The sequence below is a fragment of the Carcharhinus amblyrhynchos genome, chromosome 9 (assembly GCF_965287045.1).
Source record: "Carcharhinus amblyrhynchos chromosome 9, sCarAmb.v2.hapA, whole genome shotgun sequence".
NCBI lineage: Eukaryota > Metazoa > Chordata > Chondrichthyes > Carcharhiniformes > Carcharhinidae > Carcharhinus > Carcharhinus amblyrhynchos.
The window spans coordinates 87,962,310-87,974,620 of NC_137332.1; the positions used below are offsets into that span (position 1 = coordinate 87,962,310).

The 12,311-nt window shown below is 45.5% G+C and overlaps 1 protein-coding gene across 1 annotated transcript in view; it reads right to left on the reverse strand.

Annotated features, from left to right (window-relative positions):
* Positions 1-7,084: 7,084 nt before the first annotated feature.
* sec22bb (SEC22 homolog B, vesicle trafficking protein b) overlaps positions 7,085-12,311 on the reverse strand; it is a 40,434-nt gene continuing 35,207 nt past the window's right edge. Inside the window, exon 5 of the mRNA XM_080196060.1 lies at positions 7,085-7,735. Within this exon, the coding sequence (XP_080052186.1) occupies positions 7,581-7,735 (155 nt within the window). The 3' untranslated portion in view covers positions 7,085-7,580. The remainder of the gene's footprint in view (positions 7,736-12,311) is intronic.

Sequence of the window (12,311 nt, forward strand, 5' to 3'; positions counted from 1 at the left end):
GCCTGGACCGCTCTGGAGGAGCCCTGCTATTTGCCCCCTGCTATCGTCATGCATTGTGGTCGTGGGCTGCATCCTACACAAGGAGACGCTTTGGAGGAGGTCGTGGAGGCCGACCAGTCTGGCTTCGCTGGAAAGGAGGCAGCTCAGCAGGAGGACAAAAGTGAAGAGCAACACCCTTCAGGCGCTGTAGGCAGCAAGGGTCAGGGATGTGAGGGCAGTGAACAAGACCCTGATCAACATGGTTTGACCTCAAGGTGCTTGTGTTGCCACAGGTTGATTCCATATCCCACCCCTTCCTGACATCAGGGCATCTTAGGGGCAGTGCCAGGGTCCTACAATCTCCTGCAACATTTTAACATCAGACTGGTGGGTCTGGGTACGCTGTATTATCAAGTTTCTATGGCAGGCAGGAATGTAATAATGATTCACTATGTTATTGTGATGCCCTGGCACAAACTAGTCTGACTCCTACCTGTGCTCCTTATGCACAGCTTTACTGACTTCAGAATGCACCTGGGCCCACATCTGGGTAGTGGGAAAGGATCACTAAACCCCCATGCCACGAGAAGTGTGGGGTGGGAATCTCTTGTGGGTTCTAGGGGTGCCATGGTAGATGCAAATTGCTGCCAATGCATGCCACCTGTTGTAGCCAGTGATTTCTTTGAGCGCTTTCATTTTCTCAGCAACACAACGTTTAGTAACGCTCCCACCCTCAAGCGTCATCAACATGCAGGTCAGGACTTTCATGTTGGAGACAAATTAGTCACAAGTGGGTGGAAAAAAAATGACATTTATTTGTGCCAGTAAAAGTGTCTTAAAGATAAGGAATAACATGCAAACATATGAACATGAGACATTAAAGTGAATAACTGTTCTGTCTAGTGCTGGCCTTCACCTGTGCAATCTTAATGCCGTTACAACTTCTTAATTTTACATGGCCTAACCCTACATCTTGGTGTCTCCCCATGATGTACTTTGGGCATAGAGGTAGCCAGCTGTTCACCGTGCCTTGTGGGCCATGGCGATTGCCTGCTGGAGGGCCTGGAATTTGAGGGCCTCGAGATGCCCCGGTGTCAGGAAGGAGGGAGTTAAAAGATGTAGCCACAGCTGCTGTCTCCTTTGTGGAAGGCCCTGGCATAGGCTGCAGCATTTCCTACTCTCAGGGTTCCTATGCGCCCCTGGGTCACTCCATAGGATGCCTGTCCTTCAGTGAGCTCCAGAAGCTCTGGCATCACCTGGCCCTGCCAGTCCTGAAGTACCACCTGCGTTCTAGCCATGGTGGTCAAGACCTTGCAATGGCACCACCTGTCAATGACAGCAGCAAGTGGCCTGTGAGACTGGGCCACATCTTCAAGGGCTGTTACCATAGCCTGCTGTGTCTCAGCGCTGTCCCGCTGGGTCTCCTGCAAGCTCTCGAGCTTCTCAGCCATAGGCTGCAGAACCTTGTCAAACTTGAAGCCCTCAGTTGTGGCCTGTGACTCAGCTGCAGCCCTCTGGGACTCTGTTATAGCCTGCTGTGATTTGGCCATCACTTGGATCCTGCCACTCATGGTTCCCTGCCTCAGGCTCTCTACCATGGACACCACCCTTGCAGTGTTGGCCTGGGAACCAGGCAAAACAGGCAACAGCTGGTCCGCCTGAATACTTTGGGACTCCTTCCAATAGCCTCGCAGTCGGTCCTGTGTTGCTGTCAGCCCCTCCTGCATTCCCTGGCTCTGTTGCTGCATCTCCCAAGCTGGAGGAAAGTAGCAGAGGTCCAGCATGCAAGTCCTCACCTCCGGAAGGCCCCGAACACCACAGGCCTTGGATATTCCCTTTTCCACCCAATGTACATCAGCAGATATATTGTGCACACCACAGAGTGACCCAGAAACCTCACCACTAACTTGACCCACCTACGTGCGAGTCCCTGGGATAGCGATTTGCGAGGTGGAAGCTGACACCAAACTGGTGCAGCCCTTGGAGATCCCTTGCTTCCTCGAAGGAGTCTTCCGAGCTGTCAGGGCAGGATGGGTGGGAGCAGCAGTGAGGTTTGTGGTGCCGGATGGCCCAGGCACGTCCAAGTCCCTTCCTGCAACATCTGATACAAGGTTTAGTGCAAGGGAGGGAGAGGAATCTGGGATGCAGGCAACTTACTTGACATTTCTCCACTGAACAAAGAACAAAGAACATGACAGCACAGGAACAGGCCCTTTGGCCCTCCAAGTCTACACCAACTATGCTGTCCATCTGAACTAAAACCTGCTACTCTTCTGAGGACCATTTCCCTCTTTTCCCATCCTATGGATTTGGCAAGATGCTCCTAAAAGTCACTATCATTATCTGCTTCCACTACCTCCCCTGGCAGTGAGTTCCAAGCACCCACCACTGTAAAAAAAAACTTACCTTGTACATCTCCTTTATACCTTGCCCCTTAAACTTATGTGCTGTAGTAATTAACTCAAATTGAGTGGAGGATTGACAGGTGCTCACTTCTAGACTCCAGCTTGACCATGCTGTCACTGATAGTCCAGATGTCCTCCTCACCAGCAAGTTCCAGCACCTGCTCCTCAAAAAGGGGTCCAATATTCATGGGGGCCAGGGAAGGCTGTAACTGGTCTGGCAGGAATCCGGCAGGGGAGCTACTTTATTTTCTGCACCTGCACCGTTTGAGGCTTCAATGGGAGCTGCAGGCTTTTGGGTGCATTAAGCCCTGCCCACTGCCTTCTGTAGTGAGAAACAGACTCTCCAAAATTTTGCAGACAGTGCCTGTGACTGGGTGTGAAAACGTGCTCAAACAGATGTGAAACTCTCCCCAGTTTCACGCCTGCCCAACACTTGGAAAATATCTTGCAAAATTGCATCCTTAGTGTCCAAAGATGTGCAAGTTAGCTGGCTCTTCAGCTGCTTCGTCAGTGACTTTCCTTCCATAAGGTCAGAAGTAGGGATGCACCCAGTTTCGTTCATGGCTGTGCTCACTGATCTACGTTGGTTCCCAGCCCAGCCATGCACCAATTTAAGATTTTTTACCTTGTTTCAAATCAAATTTAAGTTGTTTCTTCCCTATCTCTGTAATTTGCCCGAGTACTTTACAGGCCTGATTTTAATTATTCCATCTAAGCTCTGGAATTCTCTTCCTTAATCTTAAAACACAGGAACAGGCCCTTCAGTCCACGATATTGTACCAAACATGACACCAAATTAAACTAATCCCTTCTGCCTGGCCTTGGTCCACATCCGTCTTTTCCTTGCACATTCATATGCTTATCTAAAAGCCCCAACCATATTTGCCTGAATCACCACCCCTGGCAGCACATTATAGACATTTATCACTCCTAGTATTAGGCATTTAAACTCAGGGGAAAAAGATTCAGACTGTCAACCCTATCTATGCATCTCATGATTTTGGAGACTTCTATCAGGTCTCTCCTCAGTCTCTGCAACTCCAGAGAAAACAACCTTAGTTTGTTCAGCCTCTCCATATAGCTCATACCCCCTAATGCAGGTAAACCTCTTCTGCATCCTCTCCAAAGCCCCCACATCCTTCCTGAAATGCGGTGACCAGAATTGATTGCAATACTCTTAAGTGTATCCTAGCCAGTTTTATAAACATGACATCCTGACTCTTGTACTCAATGTCCCAACCAATAAAGGCAAGCATGCTGTATGCCTTCTTTACCACCCTATTTACTTGTGGCCACTTTCAATCCCAAGATCCCACTCTCCACCAGGGTCCTGCAATTAACTATATACTTACCCTTAACATTTGATCTCACAAAGTGGGACACCTCCACTTGCCCGGATTAAACTCCATCTGCTACTTCTCCACCCATATCTGCAATTGATCAATGTCCTGCTGTATTCTTTGACAACCTTCTACACAATCAACAACTCCACCTATCTTGGTGTGGTTTTTTTTTTAAAAAGATCAACAAGTCCACCTATCTTTGTGTTGTCTGCAAACTACATAGAAACACAGAAGATAGGAGGAGGCCATTTGGCACTTCGAGCCTGCTCCATCATTAAGATCATGGCTGATCATCCAACTCAATAGCCTAATCCTGCTTTTTTGTCATAACCTCTTATCCCATTTGCCCCAAGTGCTATATCCAGGTGCCTCTTGAATACATTCAATGTTTTGGCATCAACTACATCCTGTGGTAATGAATTCCATAGGCTCACCACTATTTGGGTGAAAAAATGTCTCCACACTTCTGTCCTAAATCGTCTACCCTGAATCCTCAGACTGTGATCCCTGGTTCTGGACTCCCCCACCATCATGAACATCCTCCCTGCATCAATCCTGTTTAGACCTGTTAGAATTTTGTAAGTCTCTATAAGATACCCCCTCATTCGTCTGAACTCTAGCTAAAACAATCCTAACCTAGTCAATCTCCCCTCATACATCAGTCCTACCTTCCCAGGATCAGCCTGGCAAACCTTCGCTGCACTCCCTCGAGAGCAAGAACATCCTTCCTCAGAAAAGACGACCAAAACTGAACACAATACTCTAGGTGTGGCCTCACCAAGGCCCTGTATAGTTGCAACACATCCCTGCTCCTGTACTTGAAGCCTGTTGCAATGAAGGTCAATATTCCACGTGCCTTCTTTACCACTTGCTACACCTGCATGCTTACCTTCAGTGACTGGTGCACAAGGACATCCAGGTCCCACTGCACACTCCCCTCTCCCAATTTATAACCATTCAGGTAGCAATCATGCCTTCTTGTTTTGGCTTCCAAAGTGAATAACTTCACATTTATCCAAATTAAACTGCATCTGCCATTGATCAGCTCACTCATTCAATCTGTCCAGATCATTCTGAAGGATCTTTGCATTCTCATCACAGTTCCCCCTCCCACCCAACTTGGTATCATCTGCAAGCTTTGAGATGTTGCATTTTGTTCCCTCATCCAAATCATTAACATAAATTGTGAATAGCTGGGGTTCCAGCACCGATCCCTGTGGCACCCCATTAGTTACTGCCTGCCAATTTGAAAAGCATCATTAATTCCTATTTTGTTTCCTCTGTCGACCGGTTTTCTATCCATCTCAAAGCACTTCCTCCAATCCCACGTGCTTCAATCTTACTAACTCACCCAACCACATTTTCATCCAAATATATATGACAAACAGCAGGAGTCCCAGTACAGATACTGGTGGGACACCATTCATTAGTCCTTATCGATCATCTTTGTCAACTCCTTGAAAAAAAAATCAAGATATAACCTGCCCCGCACAAAGCAATGCTGACTTTCCTCAATTAAGTAAGAAGTCTCATAACACCAGGTTAAAGTCCAACAGGTTTATTTGGTAGCAAAAGCCACTAGCTTTCACTACCAAATAAACCTGTTGGACTTTAACCTGGTGTTGAGAGACTTCTTACTGTGTTTACCTCAGTACAACACCAGCATCTCCACATCATTTCCTCAATTAAGCCATGTTTTTCTAAATGTGCATGAATCCTATCCCTAAGAATGCTCTCCAATCACTTTTGAGAGACTCACCAATTTATAATTTCCTGGATTATCCTTTTTATTTTCTTGAATATTAGCTATTCCTCAGTCCTCTGAGACCTCGCCAGTAGCTAGTGAGAAAACAAAGATCTTAGTCAGGGCCCCAGCAATCTCCTCTTTTGCCTCTCAATAACTTGGGGTAGATCCCAGGCCTCTGGAACCATCTTTGAATCTTGTAACCTCTCCATCTCTACTTTTATGGTTCAGTGTCAAATTTTGTTTCATAAACATCCCAAAAAAGTGCCAAGTGCAACATTACATTTCAGCATTATATAAAAGCAATCTGTCACTGAATTCCTTATTGAGGTTATTGGTGACTGTTTTATATTCATGGTCCCTAGTTTTTAACTGCTTCAAAAGTTTAAACACTTCGACATCTATCCTTTCACAATTTTTGGTCTTTTCATTTCAGAAAATGGAGCCCAACCTATTGGAGCATCTCAATCGAGTAACTGTCAAACACTGTGGCGTAGTGGACAGTAAAGAAAGTTATCTTGGATTGCAAAGGGATCTTGATCTCCTTCTGCCATTTGTCAGCCAGTGGCTGACAAATGGCAGAAGGAGTTTAATTTAGATAAATGTGAAGTGATGCATTTTGGTAGATTGAAGTTAATGGTAGGGTGTTGGGGAGAGTTACAAAACAAAGATCATGGGGTACAGGTTCATAGCTCCTTGAAAGTGGAGTCACAGGAGGACAGAGTAGTGAGGAAGGCATTCAGCATGCTTGGTTTCATTTGTCGTCAATATTCTGACCAGAGTTGGGACATCTTGTTGAAGTTGTACAAGACATTGGGAAGGCCACACTTTGAATACTGTGTACAGTTCTGGTCACCCTATTATAGAAAGGATATTATTAAACTAGAAAGAGTGCAGAAGAGATTTACGAGGACGCTACCAGGATTTGATGGTTTGAGTTATAAGGAGAGGCTGGGACTTTTTCTTTGGAGTGGAGGTGGCTTAGGGGTGATCTTATAGCGGTGTATACAATAACAAGGGGCATCGATCAGCTAGATAGTCAATATTTTTTCCCAAGGGTAGGGAAATCTAAAACTAGAGTATAGGTTTAAGGTGAGAGGGGAGAGATTCAAGTGTCCAGAAGGGCAATTTTTTCACAGAGGATGGTGGGTGTCTAGAACAAGCTGCCAGAGGTAGTAGTAGAGGTGGGTATAATTTTGTCTTTTAAAAAGCATTTAGACAGTTACATGGCTAATATGGGTAAAGAGGGATAGGGCTAAATGCAAGCAATTGGGACTAGCTGAGGGGTTTTAAAAGAAAAAGGGCAGCATGGAGAAGTTGGGCCGAAGATTCTGTTTCCACACTGTAAACGTCTACGACTCTGCGTCTATCTGTTGTGCAGCCTAGGTCCCTTCTCCCACTACAGCCTAAAAATTAATCTACCTTGTCAGTTTACGTCAGATCAGACAACCCCACCCCATGGAATCCAGTAGTCCTGTTCAGACTTGACCTTTGCTCCGTTCTAATGGATAGACTTGTAGCAAACATCTATGTGCATGATTGTGGTTTTCCTGCATCAGCTGCAAGAAGCTGACTCTTCTTAGAAACACTGTCTATTCCTTTAGCTGCCAAAGACATTTTTAATGCAAGTGATTTTATTCAATGAATATACAAGTACTGTTAATATCTACAGTCACAGCAAAAATTATATCTTTGAGGCAGTAATCTGGTTCTCCACAGCTGCTTTGTCAAGATTTATACGTAAAGAACAACGGGCAGAGAAAGAAGCAGCAATCACAGAACGTCTACATAGTACTTGAAGATATTTTTCACCATTTCAACCCTTAATAATGATTCAGAAAAGGTATCATTTTTCTAGCTATAATTTGAAATATTGAAATGCACAATCCAATGGAGGGGGGTCAAAGAATGGAACCTTTCTTCAATGTGAGGGAATTAAATATAATCTTACAAATGTTGTAAGATTACAACACAAAATTACAATTACAACACAAAAACTTGACTGACTGGGCAACAAACTGCGGACTTTAGAAAGATTATACACCCCACTATCAGGGCAACTCATGTCAAAAGCAAATCAACATTAATTTGCATTACCCTCTGCCAATCTCAGAGCCACCAGAACCGCACATAAACTATCAGCATGATTGAGAAGACTGCAACAGCTGCCAGCTTAGCATATGTTGAACGCATGTTCAAGTACTTGGCATCTTGCCGGTATTTCTTCGACAGACTGGACAGGCTGCTGGCCTTACTGTCCAAAGCTAGAGGGAGAACAAAAGAAAATTATTATTTCAAACATGAACTAATAACACAGCCAACACATCAACTGGTTTCTCCATCTCAATCTCAGAGCCACCAGAACCACACAAACTATCAGCATGATGACAGGTGACGGCCTAGTAGTCTCATCACTCGACTATTAATCCAGAAACCCAAACAATGCTCTGGGGACCTGGATTCAAATCCCATCACGGCAGATGGTGGAATATGAACTCAACAGAAAACATCTGGAATTTAAATAATCTACTGACTACCACGAAACCACTGTCAATTGTCAGAAAAACCCAACTGGTTCATTAATGTCCTTTAGGGAAGGAAATCAGCTGTGCTTACCTGGTCTGCCCTAGATGTGACTCCTGAGCCACAGCATTGTGGTTGACTACTGCCCTCTGAAATCGCCTAGCCAGCCACTCAGCTGTAACAATCACTACAGAGTCTGAACAAAGAAATGAAACCAGACAGACCACCTGGCATTGACCTAGGCACAGTAAAAAGTCTGATTTATTTGATAATAGACTCACAAGCTTTCGGGTTAGTCCCTTCGTCACCTGAGTCTGTCAAATAAATCGGTTGGACTAAAACCTGGTGTTGTCAGACTTTTTACTGTGTTTACGCCAGTCCAACGCCAGCATACCCACATCATTGACCTAGGCACCAGAAAAGACAATGGCAAAAAAAAACAAACAGCCCTGTCGACCCTGCAAAGTCATACAGGTTTTCAGCATGGAAACAAACCCTTCGGCCCAACTCGTCCATGCCACCTTTTTTAAGAACACCTAAGCTAATCCCAATTGCCCACATTTTGACCCATACAGGGAAAATGGTAGGACTCTGAAGAGTGCAATTGAATAGAGCGATCTGGGAATACAGGTACAGAATTCCCTAAAAGTGATGTCACAGGTGGATAGGGTCGTAAAGAGTGTTTTTGGTACATTGGCCTTTATAAATCAAAGTATCGAGTATAAAAGTTGGAATGTTATGGTAAGGTTATATAAGGCATTGGTGAGGCTGAATTTAGAGTATTGTGTACAGTTTTGGTCACCTAGTTACAGGAAGGATGTAAATAAGGTTGAAAGAGTGCAGGGAAGGTTCACAAGGATGTTGCTGGGACTTGAGAAGCTGAGTTACAGAGAGAGATTGAATAGGTTAGGACTTTATTCCCTGGAGCGTAGAAGAATGAGGGGAGATTTGATAGAGGTGTTTAAGATTTTGATGGGTATAGATAGAGTGAATGCAAGCAGGCTTTTTCCACTGAGGCTAGGGGAGAAAAAACCAGAGGGAATGGGTTAAGGGTGAAAGGAGAAAAGTTTAAAAGGAAATATTAGGAGGGGGGGCTTCTTCACGCAGAGTGTGGTGGGAGTGTAGAATGAGCTGCCAGATAAAGTGCTAACATTTAAGAAAAACTTGGACGGGTTCACGGATGAGGGAGGTGTGGAGGGATATGGTCCAAGTGCAGGTCAGTGGGACTAGGCAAAAAAATGGTTCAGCACAGGCGAGGGTCAAAAGGCCTGTTTCTGAGCTATAATTTTCTATGGTTCTATCCCTTGATGCATATCTTTCCCATGTAACTATCTAAATGCTTTTTAAAAGCCAAAATTGTGCCCACTTCTACGACTACCTCTGGCAGCTTGTTCCAGACACTCACTACCCTCTGGACACTTTTATATCTCTCCCCTCTCACCTTAAACTACTTCCTACTAACATCTGGGGGCCAATGCCAAAATTGGGAGAGCTGTCTCAGACTAGTCAAGCAACAACCTTGACATAGTAATTCCCATGGAATCATACTTTACAGATAACACCCCAGACACCACCATTACCATCCCTGTATACGTCCTGTCCCACCAACAGGATAGACCCAGCAGAGGTGGTGGCACAGTGGTATACAGTCGTGTGGGAGTTGCCCTGGGAGTCCTTAACATCGACTCCGGGCCTCATGAAGTCTCATGGCTTCAGGTTAAACGTTGGCAAGGAAACCTTCTGCTGATTACCACCACCTAATACTGATTAATCAGTATTCCTCCATGTTTAACACCACTTGGAGGGTGCCAAGGGTACAAAATGTACCGTGGGTGAGGGATTTCAATGTTCACCACCAAGAGTGGCTCGACAGCAGCCAATGATCGAGCTGGTTGGGTCTAAAGAGTATAACTGCTGGACTAGATCTGTAGCAGGTGGTGAAGGAACCAAGAGGAAATAACATACTTGACCTCATCCTTACCAATCTATCGGCTGCAGATGCATCTGTCCATAACAATATCGCTTAGAGTGACAACCACATAGTCCTTGTGGAGATGAAGACCCACCTTCAAATTGAAAATAACCTCCATTGTGTTGTATGACACTATCACCGTGCTAATGGGATAGACTTCGAACCGATCTTGCAACTCAAGACTAGGCATCCATTAGGCGCTGTGGACGATCAATAGCACCACATTGTACTCCAGCACAATCTGCAATCATGACCCAACATATCCCCCACTCAACCCTGGTTCAAAGATGACTGTAGAAAGGCATAGAACATAGAAACCTGATAGTGCAGAAAGAGGCCATTTGGCCCATCGATAATGCACCGACCACAATCCCACCCAGGCCTTACCCCATAGTTCTAAACATTTACCCGCTAATCCCCCTTACCTATACATCTCAGGACACTAAGGCCAATCAACCTAATCCTAATCTTTGGACTGTGGGAGGAAACTGGAGCACCTGGAGGAAACCCACGCAGACATGAGGAGAATGTTCAAACTTCACACAGACAGCGACCCAAGCCTGGACGCAAACCCAGGTCCCTGGAGTTGTGAAGCAGCAGCGGTAACCACTGTGCTACCGTGCCGCATGCAAGGAGCAGCGCCAGGCATATTTAAAAATGAGATGTCAACCTGGTGAAGCTACAAAACAGGACTACTTGCATGCCAAATGGCAAAAACAGCAAGTGATAAACTAAGCGATCCCACAACCAACGGATCAGATCCAAGTTCTGCAGTCCTTCCACATCCAGTCGTTAATGCTGGTGGACAATTAAACAACTGACTGGAGGAGAGGCTCCACAATGATAGAGGAGCCCAGCACATCAGTGCAAAAGATAAGGTTGAAGTATTCGCAACAATCTTTAGCCACAAGACCGGCCTCCTCCAGTGGTCCCCAGCCTATTAAATGCCAGTATCCACACAATTCAATTCACTCCACGAGATATCAAGAAACGGTTGAAGGCACTGGATACTGCCAAGGCAGCGGGCCCTGGTAACATTCCAGCAATAGTACTGAAGACTTGTGCTCCAGAACTTGCTGCTCTCCTAGCTAAACTCTTCCAGTACAATTACAACACTGGTATCTACCCAACAATGTGGAAAATTGCCCAGGTTATGTCCTGTACACAACAAGGACAAATCCAACCTGGCCAGTTACTGCCCAGTCTACTCTCGATCAGTAAAGTGATGGACAGTGCTATCAAGTTGCACCTGCTCAGCGACACCCAGCTTGGGTTTCATTGAACATAACAGCGGAGAACAGGCCCTTCAGCCCACGATGTTGCGCCGACCAGTTAAAAAACAATGACCCCCTAACCTAAACCAATCCCTTTCCATCCATAAACCTATCCACGGATCTCTTAAACGCCCCCAAACTAGGCGCATTTACAACTGCAGCAGGCAGGGCATTCCAATCCCTCACCACCCTCTGGGTAAAGAACCTACGCCAAGCCCCTCGTGCTAGCTTTCTCCATCCGAGGAAAAAGGCTATCACTGTCCACCCTATCTAAACCTCTAATCATCTTATATGTTTCAATAAGATCCCCTCTTAGCCGCCTTCTTTCTAACGAAAACAACCCCAAATCCCTCAGTCTCTCCTCATAGGACCTCCCCTCCATACCAGGCAACATCCTGGTAAACCTCCTCTGCACCCTCTCCAAAGCCTCCACATCCTTCCTATAATGTGGGGACCAGAACTGCACACAATACTCCAAGTGTATCACTCAGCTCCTGACCTCATTACAGCCTTGGTTTAAACATGCACAAAAGAGCTGAATTCCAAAGGTGAGATGAGAGTGACAGCCCTTGATATCAAGGCCACATTCGACCAAGTACGGCATCAAGGAGCCCTAGCAAAACTGGAATCAACGAGTATCAGGAGTCAAAGTCTCTGCTGGTTGGAATCACACCTGGTACATAAGATTGTTATGGCTGTGGAGGGTCAGTGATCTCAGCTCCAGGCCATCGGGGCACAACAATCTTCAGCTGCTTCATCAAATGACCTTCCCTTCATCATAAGGTCAGAAGTGGGGATGTTCACCAATGATTGTTCAAAGTTCAGCAGTATTCACGACTCCTCAGATACTCAAGCAGTCACATTGAAATGCAACAAGATTGGGACAATATCCAGACTTGGGCTGACAAAGTGGCAAGTAACATTCGTGCCACATAAATGCCAGGGTAATGACCATCACCTATAAAAGGCACTAATCACACCCCTTGACATTCAATGGTGTTAACATAACTGAATCCTCCACTGTCAACATCCTTGGGATTACCATTGACCAGAAACTCACCAGGAGTGACA